Source organism: Solanum dulcamara, chromosome 8, assembly GCF_947179165.1.
Source record: "Solanum dulcamara chromosome 8, daSolDulc1.2, whole genome shotgun sequence".
NCBI classification, from domain to species: domain Eukaryota; kingdom Viridiplantae; phylum Streptophyta; class Magnoliopsida; order Solanales; family Solanaceae; genus Solanum; species Solanum dulcamara.
Window position 1 is genome coordinate 42,466,106 of NC_077244.1, and position 12,288 is coordinate 42,478,393.

The 12,288-nt window shown below is 32.5% G+C and overlaps 2 protein-coding genes across 2 annotated transcripts; one reads left to right on the plus strand and one right to left on the minus strand.

Annotated features, from left to right (window-relative positions):
- The first annotated feature begins 1,461 nt into the window (after positions 1–1,461).
- On the plus strand, positions 1,462–2,989 carry LOC129900340 (transcription factor bHLH61-like). The gene is made up of 4 exons (XM_055975302.1): positions 1,462–1,649; positions 2,090–2,224; positions 2,317–2,490; positions 2,625–2,989. Exons 1-4 carry the CDS (start codon positions 1,485–1,487, stop codon positions 2,712–2,714), a joined length of 564 nt encoding a protein of 187 aa, XP_055831277.1. The 5' UTR covers positions 1,462–1,484; the 3' UTR covers positions 2,715–2,989.
- A 2,465-nt stretch (positions 2,990–5,454) lies between these two features.
- LOC129900377 (BTB/POZ domain-containing protein At3g56230-like) lies at positions 5,455–7,704 on the minus strand. The gene is made up of 3 exons (XM_055975336.1): positions 7,388–7,704; positions 6,214–6,390; positions 5,455–5,996 (listed from the first exon to the last, which is right to left on the minus strand). Exons 1-3 carry the CDS (start codon positions 7,589–7,591, stop codon positions 5,535–5,537), a joined length of 843 nt encoding a protein of 280 aa, XP_055831311.1. The 5' UTR covers positions 7,592–7,704; the 3' UTR covers positions 5,455–5,534.
- Between the last annotated feature and the right edge of the window lie 4,584 nt (positions 7,705–12,288).

A 12,288-nucleotide genomic window follows, 5' to 3' on the forward strand; every position in this document is an offset into this window, starting at 1 on the left:
ATGTTCTGACCAATCAAATTAAAGTTCTTCACCAAAAGAATCTGATTGGTCAGTTCAAACCGACCAATTCAATCACACCAGCACACTACTCCCTACAACTATTAATAGAGGTCCTCATTATTCTGAGAGGGCGGAGTTTTTGAAGAACATGAAGCAAGAAGAGAGCTCGTGGATCAAAGGCTGTAAATTCTCTACAAAGCTACAAAGTTCAAGTAATCAAATTTAAGTTCAAGTTCAAGATCAAGTTACTTGTTCATATTTATTATTCGTCATAACCATACAAGTGTTTGTGACGAATAATTCAAATCCAAATTTGAAGACGAAGATTAAAGATCAAGTTATTCAAGCCCTTGACTCTAAATCAAATTCAAGTTCAACATATTCCATATTATTTGAAGAATCAGAGGATTATCATAAAGATTATAACACACACTACATTTTGAAATCAAATATTACTCTTTATTACTCCAAATTTTCGATCTTGATTATTTATTTTTCTCGGCTCGAAAATTTGTTGTTTACTAACATAGTTTTGCTAGTGGCAAGATTAATACTATGTAATTGGCATTAAATGAAAATATAAACAATTGTGAGATTTATTCAACATAGTCCAAACGTGGGAATATTAATTAATGATACTACCATGAAAAAAAGGTTTCTACGTACATTAGTGCCTAAAAAGCTAGCCTCCGGGGTTTCTACGTATATATATATATATATATATATATATATATATATATATATATATATATATATGTCACGAGCCCATTATTACTAACTTATGTTGCTGATACTATTAGACATTAAAAAAAAAGTTCTAATGTTAGTAGGAAAAATAAGAAATATAAAAAATTGACCTTCGAAAAGAGTGTCAAATTATAACAAGGCATCAAGCTAATTACTCTCTTCGATCTTAAGTAATTGATATTTTAGTTTTGGGCACATGGATTAAGAAATGCACTTATTTCTTAATTATTCTTAAAAAGTAAGAGAAGTTTTGACTAAAATATTTTTATAGGTTGAAATAACTGTCATTAAATTTATAGATTGAATTAGGAATGTGACAAGGATAAATTTGAGAAACAGAATTAAATAGCTTGTTGATTTTGTGGAACATTAGTTAATTATTTTGGATCAACTTTTAAAAGTTAACACATCAATTATTTTTTACTAGAGGGAATATATATTAGTGCATTCATTATTGCTCATCCATGTCTAGTAATGATAAATACCCAACTAACAATATTCATTTAACCAATATGAGTTGTGTTAAGATTGTTATCCTTAATCAGAGGTCTCGAGTTCATGAGTAATTGTAGGCTAATGTTTATTATGTTTTGTCGTGAAGGCGAGTGAATTATTAATTTATGTGTTTCTTATCCAAAGGGCATCTTTTGTTTGATAATAATGTATGAGAATAAGAAATAAACTTGTGATGGGATGAGGTGTCATGGAAGCAAACAAATTAAAGAGGGGATATTGATATGAGAGGAGACCTCCTTTACTTTATTTATTTAAAGAGACTTAGAGCTGAGGAAGAGAAAATATTAAAACTTAGAAAAGAAAGAATGGTATCAAGGGAGCAGAAAAGAGCTGCAGTGCTGCATGAGAAATTGCAACTTCTTCGATCAATCACTAAATCTCATGCTGTAATTATCCCATGCGTCTTTTCAATCCATTCCACTTATATATTTATATTTACACAACAACAATATATATTCTCCATCTATTAAAACTACACTTTTTCTTCTTCTCCTCATTTTTCCTTTAGAAAATGAAATACCTTCATTCTTCAACACTGATCATTTTTCATTGATTTAGTCTTTTTGTGCCAATCCCCACCTTAAACACAGTAACTGAAAAGGGAATTAAACACAAAGTCTTGTTGAGTTCTTCTTCTTCTTCTATATATGTAGGCATTCATTTTCTAATACTTTTTGTAGTAGTAAATATATAGATGAATTATTGATGAATATACAAGTACAAAATTACCAAGTTTGAGGTTTTAAAATTTTGACCCTCTCAATTGTAGATTTGCTTCTTTAATTTGTTGCAATTCCAAAGTGTGACTAATTATTATGACATGCAGCTTAGTGAAAGCTCAATCATAGTAGATGCGTCAAAGTATATTCAAGAACTCAAAGACAAAGTGGAAAGGCTAAATCAAGACATAACTACCACTTCCCCTCAAATTAATTCAAACAACACGACTTCTTCATGGCCCGTAAGTGTATATATATAATATTTCTTCATGACCCATCTCCTTTCCTTGAGATGATTCAAAAGTGATCGACGATTCTCTATTTTGCTTTACAGCAAATTGAAGTGGAAACCCTAGAAAAAGGTTTCTTGGTAAATGTATATTCAGAAAGAAGTTGCCCTGGCTTGCTTGTTGCCATATTACAAGTTCTTGAAGACCTTGGCCTTAACGTCCTTGAAGCTAGGGTTTCTTGCACCGACACCTTTCGTTTAGAAGCATTTGGGGGAGAGGTACGTCTACTATTACTCTTCAATTTACAAATTAAACCCGCCCGGACCCCTTTAATTTGCTTCTTCTTCTTTGTAGTATTATCTTTGTTTTATAAAAGACGTCGTCAATATATTATACAAATTAGTTTTTGCAGGATGAAGATGCCATGATTAATGCCCAAGTGGTGACAGAGGCAGTTTTTCAAGCTATTAAGAACTGGAGTGAAAGCAACGAACAAGGCTAATTAATCAAATCAATATAATGTAGCTTAATTAGCTATTATTACTATCATTCCTCTTTATTTTAAACTTTCCCCCTCATCTTCCTAGCTAGCTATCATAGTTATATTAATCGATAAGGAATTATTGGCTAGTACATTGATTCATCAATATTAATGATCAAAGATCATTCATTTTGCCCAGTCAAATGACTCTTGAGGGTTCTGTTTAATTTTCACGTGACAGGTGTAATTACAATTTCAATTTTTTAAAAAAAGTAGGCTAGCTACTCTTTAAATTATTTGTTCTGTATACTCTAAAGTTTGGTTCTTTGTGTATAAGTTGAATAGTGTTATCCCTATTCTGTTAAGTAGTACTCACTATGTCAGTTTATTCAAATTTAGTCTCCAGGAAAGTGGGAAAGGCATACGCCTTCTGGCTACTTATGTGTGTCTATTACAAGAAGTTACCGTAACTAATTAAATTACTTAAAAGGTGTGATTAATTTAAGCAGATCAATCTTAAAAAAATTATTATTAAAAATTTATGAGTTGAGGTAGGTGCTATTATATATATGTGTGTATGTTGTTGTCTGAGGTACATTAGAAGACAATTTGAAGTGTCTTATGCGTGTATGTGATTTAGACACTTGCTGGTGTTTCTGTTTGTTATATATAATAATTTAAGATTCTGAATGAAAAAAAAACAGATATTCAAAATAATTAATGTCATGGGAAAAACTGGCCATTTTACCAACTTTCTCCTGACAATATTTGTTTGAGAAACGCGAAATCTACATTTTATCAAGTACAGTCGGGCCATTCTTGCCAGCCTAATATATACCTGTGATAAATGCCAAAAGGTAATCTTTTACATTCAGAAAATGGAACCCTAAGTAAAAAAAAAAAGTTTTTAGTGCAACATATGTATATTTCCTTCTGGTAAAGTTACTGTCATGTGACCAGGAGGTTATCGGTTCAAGCCTTGGAAACAGTCTCTTACAAAAATGCAAGGTAAGGCTGCGTACAATAGACTCTTGTGGTCGGACCCTTCCCCTGACCCTGCACATAGCGGGAGCTTTAGTGCATCGAGCTGCCCTTTATACGTATGTTTCCTTCTCTTCTTTTGTCCTTTAATTATTGATGGTCAGTGTCCTCGTGATACTAGGCGCAGTAATACTAGATTAAATGTGTTACAGTAAATTAACCAGGATTGATATGGTATATATAGCTCCGTATAGAAGGTCATATAATTCTATAAGTAGCCTAATTTTTCTGAAGTTTCATCATATTTTTGCCAAAAATGAATACAAAGGTATGCTATTATTGAAGTACAGTAGACACACAATATATATGCTTATTCAAATAAGTATCACAATGATGTTTATCAAAATTGAAATTCATCAATTGAGATCTAGGTCAAAATGCTCAACATGCTTGAATTAGGAAAGAGGAATAAAAGGAGTTTTTTTTTCTTTCAATCCTTTGATTAAATGTTTTGTATTGCCATGATAAAGGTTAAGGTGTCATGTGCAAAACATGGTATGGCAGCAGTATAAGCTACATACAATATATTAGTGTAAATTATTTTTTATATTATCAGGTTATTAAGAATAAGACAAATGTTTTAGGCGGTAAATATGACGTAATCATGTAAAAAATCTTTACATTTTGACGATATATATACAATTTAAACTCAAATTGAATTTGAACTCAGTAAATATTGTCAAACATACATTTGTGGTGTAGAAAGGAGAAATACGGAAGTATGGATGGAGAGCGATAGTTTCATAGTCCCTTTTATCATTCCTTTCCTTTTCATTCACACATGTCAACACACTGAATAAGCATCATCACCCTTTTCTCCCTTTTATTCCTGGTTTCCCGCCCCGACAATATCCACTTGCATGCTTGTTATTGTGCTAAAACAAAGGCAAATGTAGAACGATAGATTTTTATGGATTGAATCGAACTCATAACTTTTGTCCTCAATTTAAATTGACTCTAAATTTTGAATTAAAATTTTAAATTAGGAAATGAATTAATGAGTTCATACTTCATAAGCACACTTTTAAATATGAGAAACTTACAAAAATCCTACTATTTAAGAGTTAATTACCTTGATACACTCTAGTTTGTAGTAGTATGAATCTTACTAGATTTTGATGCATTCAGATACGTCTAGATACATGTATCTCGGGATACATGAGGTCCAAATTAAGTGTAATTTGTTCTAGATACATTGTATCTAAGTGAATTCGCATGTATTTGAAATACATAACAAATCTTGCTCGCCTCGAATCACACCAAATACATGTAGATACATGTATCTAGTGTGATTCACATGTATTTGGGATACATGACTATCTCGCTTGTCTCTCTTCCTATTTTAGTGTATCTGATATTAAAAATACATGTATCTAGATGTATATTTCTCAATATATGATAGAAAGCTCTTAATTAGTGATAATATACGTAATTATTTGAAAGCATAGGTAGAATTAGTATATATGGTATGACTGTATGTCTAATAAGGTAGTTTTCCTTTAAACATCCACCACATAGAAACTTCACATGATCTTAAGATCAACACCACACAAGGGGGTTGGGCCTTTTGGGCTTGGACAGCACAAGGTGCCTATGCTATGGTTTCAGGCCCAATATTTAGCTCCAATCCCATCGAACACATAATTCTATGGGCCGAGCCGAAGACTAAATAATACAAGAAGAGATTATAGAAGTAACAAGCTAAGCAAGCAACATTGTATAATTTGCCAATTTCCTTTGTCCATGCATGTATCCCTCTTCTAGGTGTTTGTGTAGCATACAATTATATTAACACAAGAATCAAAGAGCAAGCCTTCTATTTTTAATGTCAATAAAAGAAGCCCTAGTAATCTGTACAGTTAAATGAGGATTCTTAAGTGCAAATGCATCAAATCTAGGTGTAAATACAATATCCTCCATGTTCTTAACAATAAAGTTCAAGGCTGTTTCCTTTAAAGAGTGATTAGAACAAGTGTCAGAAATCTCTAATACATCGAGAGAATTCGATGTGTTCAATGATCCCAACATTTGATTGTCGCAGAATTTCTGCAAGAAGGGGATTTCGTACTTATCTGCTGCAATTGACAAGGAGTAAACGTGTTTGTCCATCTTCTCTTTAGGCAAATCTCCACTGTAGAGGAACTCTAGTAGACACTCTAATTCATCGTAGTTTAGTTCAGGCAAGGTTATTGTGTCGTCAATTGGTGGAGCTTTACATCCATCTGACTCCAGTATGTTCTTGAAGATATCAGATCTTGCTGCCTGTTACATAAAATGCTTTACATTTGTGAGGAAACCAAAAATCCCCTTAGCTTGAACCATGTTAAATTGTTCAGTTAATAGTTAGTCTAAATATGTCTTTAATTTGCCGTCAATAGTTTGATCTCTCTATTATTAATTAATGGGTTAATAACAACTTTCACATAGTTCAATGACATTTTTGACCCGTATTTGTTAAGGAAATACCAAATATTATTACCAGAAGAGCTCTATGTGCTGGTATAGAAGGAGCATCATTCCCAGGCTTAATTAAAATATCTGTATGAATATGATCTCTCAAGGCAACAACAAAACCACTAAGATAATTCAGCTTCTCCTTTAATTCCTCCTCCATCTCCTTCATTTCTTTCACCCATTTCAACGCATTTCCAAATCCCTGTACGTAATTATTTTAAATATGTGAATTTTGAGTCCAAAAACAAAATAATCAACCATATATATCATTATTTATGATAGATAAGCAAGCAAGTAAAACAAATAGGTTTTGAATTTATATTAGAGCATTGGGTTTTCCAATTTCTCTTTGTGCTGCATAAGCTTAGCTTAGCCACAATCTACTGCTTTGCAAATTGTTTTTGCACGCTATACTTTTCAAAATTTCTCTTTTTACAGAATAACTCCATGCTCATTTATAATCAAAATTAAAGGAAATATAACCTCCTCCCAATTATCTCCTTTCTTTTATCTTGAAAATGTCTTACAATGGAGCCTACTATTAATATTGTCTGTTTCTATCCTAGATTCCCAAATCTTTAATTAGGAACTAAGACTAGCTTCTTTACACACACATCTCTACTGTATTTTGCTGAGAGATTTGCCTAGGATTTAATGTCGTACAAGCCTAGGCTGTTACAAAATGTTAGACAACACCCATCATCAAAGGACAATGATGTGAAGTTGTAAAAATTTAGCTGGTCTAGTCTTGGGGTCGAACTTTTTTTTTATTTTTTTTTTATTTTTTTTTTGTGGGTGTAAACAATAATTGTTATAGCATTTATGATGGAGGAAATCCTCTATCGCACCAAAAAATTAAAAAAATTAAAAAACACTTAAAAAGAAGAAGAAAAAACTTATATTCCATTTCCATCTTGTCATCATATATATGCATGATGTCTCCATGTAGGAATAATGTATTACTACTAGAAAACATGAAATTAGTTAGCAATCCATAACTAATCCATCGCTAAAAAACTCCTAGATAATTGAATTTTCTTATAATCCATTATTAATCCATAGCTAAATGAAATTAACATGAAATTTTTGTTGTTTAGGTACGAAATCTTATATATTGCTAATTCTATGTTTTCTAGTAGTAGTGTATTATAAGCAACCATGAGAAAGAGATGATGATATATATATATATAGATATATACCTTAATAGATGGATTTGATGAAGAAGCAGAAAGTAGTCCAGTTACTGTTTTATTATTATCACTTCCTTTTGTGTTGTCAATATGATCAAGCTTGTTGGTCGTCAACGTAATTACGGTTCTGGCTCCCTCGTAACAAGTTGCACATATTGTATTCCTCGGTGGCCTTAGAATAAATGGCATCGCGCTACATATTGAACAATCCATCTTTAATTCCTTCTATTAATTTTTCTGATCAAATATTGGATGAAGAAACTGAAATGATCAATGAAGAAGAGATGATGATGGAAAACAAGACAAGTGGGACTTGGAAATGCTTTTTTCATTTCTCCATAATTATAAAGTTTAATAGACTTTATGCTCCATTAATATTAAAGAATTGAAAAGGGGAGGCAAAACTATTTGTCATGCTTCTTTTATAAGCTGACATTTATTAATTAGTCGCAACTTAATTATCTCCGTTTGTATAATAAGTATGATTGATCCATATGATGTGGGGTAAGCTAGCTAGCATTATGTTCCTACTTTTATACAAAAGTGTAAATAAATGCTTTATTCTTAATTCAAAACCTTCATCTAAGCAGATCTTAGAAAAATTAAAGAAAAAAAGGGCTCAATGTACGTTTTTGAGAAAGATGCAAGAATATCTTTTTTATTAACTCTTAACCGAAATTATATTTGATTCGAAGAAGGGAATATTAAACTAATAATCCACCAGCTTGACTTAATTATTAAGTTCATGTAATCTACCAGCTAATTAGAGGACATCATTTAGTTCCAGCGAGGCAGGAGTATTAAATATTGGGTAAAAGAGAATAAAAAAAGAATGGGTTTGTTTAAAAGCATTAAGAAATAAAATTAATTGAGGGTGTTGGTTGGCCATGTCTCTTTTGAGTAGGTTTCAAGAAGAAACAAATTGGTTAAGAATTGAGCTTAAAGAATATAAAGGTAGGAAGTGGAAAAGGACTTTCCAACCTCACAAAGAGCTAAAATAAGGTAAGCCAAGCACCTCCTTCAATACAAATTACTCCCTCCCGTCAATATTAGTTGACACATTTTTTTACACTTTCCTTAAAAACTCATAAATAAAACAATATTTTTTTATATTAATTTCGTAAACAAGGCTAAGCTAATCTTTTTTAAATATAAGCCCAATCACCCTGGTCAATGACCAAATCAAAGGGCTTTAATTTGGGGGATTTAACATGACCCCAACCTTGTATACTTCATTTTTGAACCAACAAAAAGAGTAGAGGGGGACAAGGATCTAACCTCAATTTTACATAAGGTTGAATGATCAAACATAACAAAAAAGGGACATGAAAGGGAAAAGAACCACATACAAGATACATTGTTACAAAAGTAAAGTTAACTAACCAAAAAATTAGCCTTGTCATATCTACTCCTCAAGCATGGCAGCTACCAATTGTCCAAATGCAAAGTGTCTTTCACATTCCTTGGAAGCTGCTGGTAGGAAAAGAAGTAGCAAGCATTACCGCTATGAGCAGGGTTTTTTTCTAGCAAATTGGACACTTGGTTGGCTTTTCTATAGCAATGATTAGTAGTAGCACAAGCCCCTTCTAGAACACTGATTGTGTTGTGAATAATTTTCTTTGGCATGAGATTGTTGGTCTCCTTGATATTATCACTACAAAAAAAAACATATTTCCAAACTAGTGACCTCACAAGGAGTCTTTAACAAAAAACATAATACGCAATCTCATAAGGTTGTCTTTTTCAAAAATAAAAACTCCAGAAAGGCGACCTCCTTTGTAAGGTCGCCTTTACACATTTTATGGAAAATGAAATTGCAGAAAAAAGACCTCAAGAAGTCTCTTTTATGAAGAAAAAAATCGGTAGTAGATTGCTTCTTTTACAGCTGCCCACGTGTCATTTTAATTCAATTCAACAATATATACATTCTAATTAGTTAAATCAAGCTCAAAGAGTTGAAAACGATTAATCTAACTACAACAAATACATATACTAAGTATCCTTCAATCAACACTACATGAAAATTAACGATAGAATACTTTGAAATTGAACAAATCAAATCATAGAAGTCATAAGTTATACAATAGGATTTCAAACTACTTCAACGTTCTCAAGCATTCACAAAACACATAATAAGTCTTTAAAATCACCATAAAGTATATAATTTAGATTATCTAATACAACTCTAATTATCACTATTGGAATCATCTATCAAACATCTGCATTGACCATATACTTGATGTTGAATAGGTCGATAACGGGAAGGTCGAGGAGGGAAAACTGTATCACTAGGACAAAGGGGAATCCTCCCGAAGTAAGTAATGCATCTAATTAGATTTAAACCCCGCATACTCTATGTTTCTCTGCCTTTTCTATCCTGAGAGGCTTTGACTTGGCTAGATAGCTCAACTATCTTCTGCCAATTGTGGAATATTTTAATCTGATTTGATAATTAATAACCTAACAACAATAGATAGTTGGGAGCAGGCTCCCCTCATATAAAGGCCTACTAGAAACTTCCAATTGTTTAAAGAAAATTCTAGATTCAGCATTGGGAGCATCTTCAACATGGTCATGAAATTCAAAATCAGATGCACCCCCATATGTATTCTGAACCATGTCGTTCATTTTATAATTTTGGTCATTAGGTTTCACTACCCTACTACTTTCATCAATGACATAGTGTTGGAATATATCAAAACTATTAATCATTCTATCTCATTTTATGTGGCACCGCTGACTTGGGATATTGTCTTTAAAAAAGAAGACTTTTGAAACTTGTGGTCTAAGACAATCCTTAGATATTTGTGTGATTGTAAATTATTTTATTAAAGGTAAAAGGAAAATTTTTAAGCTAAATTATTTCTAATTTATCACGATCCAATCCTAGGGTCTAGACGTGTATCACGACTCAAGCCTAGGGCGTAGACGCGACATGGCGAATGAGACACCCGTAGGTACCTCACCCAAGCCTCTTAGCATTCATTTAGCTTTTCATAGGTAATGACATTCAAAATAAGCGGAAATCAAAAGGGAAACGGGACTAAGGGAAACATCATAGAACAAGATTCATTAACAACTTCAAAATATCATCTATTTGTCCAACGATACCTCTACTTTTCTTAGACTTGGCGGTAATATGTCCCTAGCTCACCTTCAAATGTAGTACCAAAAATACCAAAAGATAACCAAAGTCTATACATGTCATAAGCAAGAAAAGAAATGGAATGTTGTTACCGAAATATGGAAACTCACCAACTAAATAGCCTTCAAGGATCAAACTAGCCATGTGGAGGAGAATGTGGAGCAACACCGGTCCCTACATGGTGATATCATGTAGTCAATAGAGTATGCGTTAGTAGTTTGAATGTACTAAGTATGTGCGCAATGCAATGCATGCCATTATAATGTGCAATTGATCAAGTTAGAAAACAGATTAAGTAAATAATTAAATCATGATAGTAATTCATGAACAACTTCAGTGCAATTTGGAAACTATAATGGAGTCACTTGAAGACATAAACACTATAGTGATCATCATAAGTCAATGTAAGAAGTCATTTCCCTTATAGAATGCCATGATACAATAAGGTGATACAATGGGCCATTTTAAAACCATGAAGTCATTTGAAATACTATTTGAAATCATGAGACTTGGCCAATGCAATATAGGAACCATCATGAATCATAAAAGAACTTAAACACTATAATAGAAATCATGAGTTATTATAGGAGAACATATACTTTGAACTACCATGAATTGTAACGAAGTATACCATAAATCCTTTGGGAGAAACTTTTAATCTTGTTAGAGCACATACTTTACCCTGTGAGAGATACCGCTGTAGTAAGAAATACCTTAAACATTTTGAGAGAGACTTTTTATATTTTTGTTAGAGCAATCGTTAACCGACATAAACTATGCGAGCTATAACATGGAGTCCCAATGTTACCCCTACATTGGAGAAAAGGGGGAGACTACTTACCAAGGTAGACCCTATACGCCTAAATGGATCCATTAAGCTATTGTGTGAACCAGGTACTCACCCCTAGATCTTAGACTTGGGTACTCATCTCCAAGCCTTGATATCACTACAAGAAATAAGACTTATTGTGGCGCCAAACGTCGCTACAAAATAATCCAAAGTCGCCACTAAAGGTATATATCAGCGACAATTGCTCCGTTCGTAGTAGTTCCATAACTAAAGGTTATTTGTGAAGATTAAATAATATCGCCACAATAAAACTCCATCTGTGGCGACATAATTCGTCACAATATATAAACAAATATGCCATAAAAAATAATAATTTACAACATAAATATTTGGAAAGTCGCTCCTAAAATATGTTGTTTAGTGGCGACATAGTTGCCACAAAATCTTATACGCTAACTGTGGCAACTGTTATGTCGCTCCTAAAATATGACCTATAGTGGCGACATAATTGCCACAAAAACTTATTAACTGACTGTGGAAACTTTTATGTCGCTCCTAAAGTATGCCCTATAGTGGCGACATAGTTGCCACAAAAACTTATAAGCTAACTCTGGCAACTTTTATGTCGCTGATAAATATTGATATTAATTAGTAGCGTCTCCTATCGCTGCAAAAAAGTATAAACTATTAACATCAACTTTTATGTCGCTGCTACACGTCATTAATTAACAGCCGCAAAAATCCGCTAAATATCAGTGGCAACGTTTTTGTCATTGCAAAAGGTAATATTCATCTCGTTACTAAAGACCAATATTTAGTGTTTTAAAAACAAATTCTCTAAAATTAGTAAATATATAGATATTAAAAACATCTAATATATAGTATTTCACAAAATTAGAACAAAAGCATTTACGAGTACGTACATATTAGCTAGTACTTCAGTTATCATTGTATCTCACAAAATTAGAACAAAAA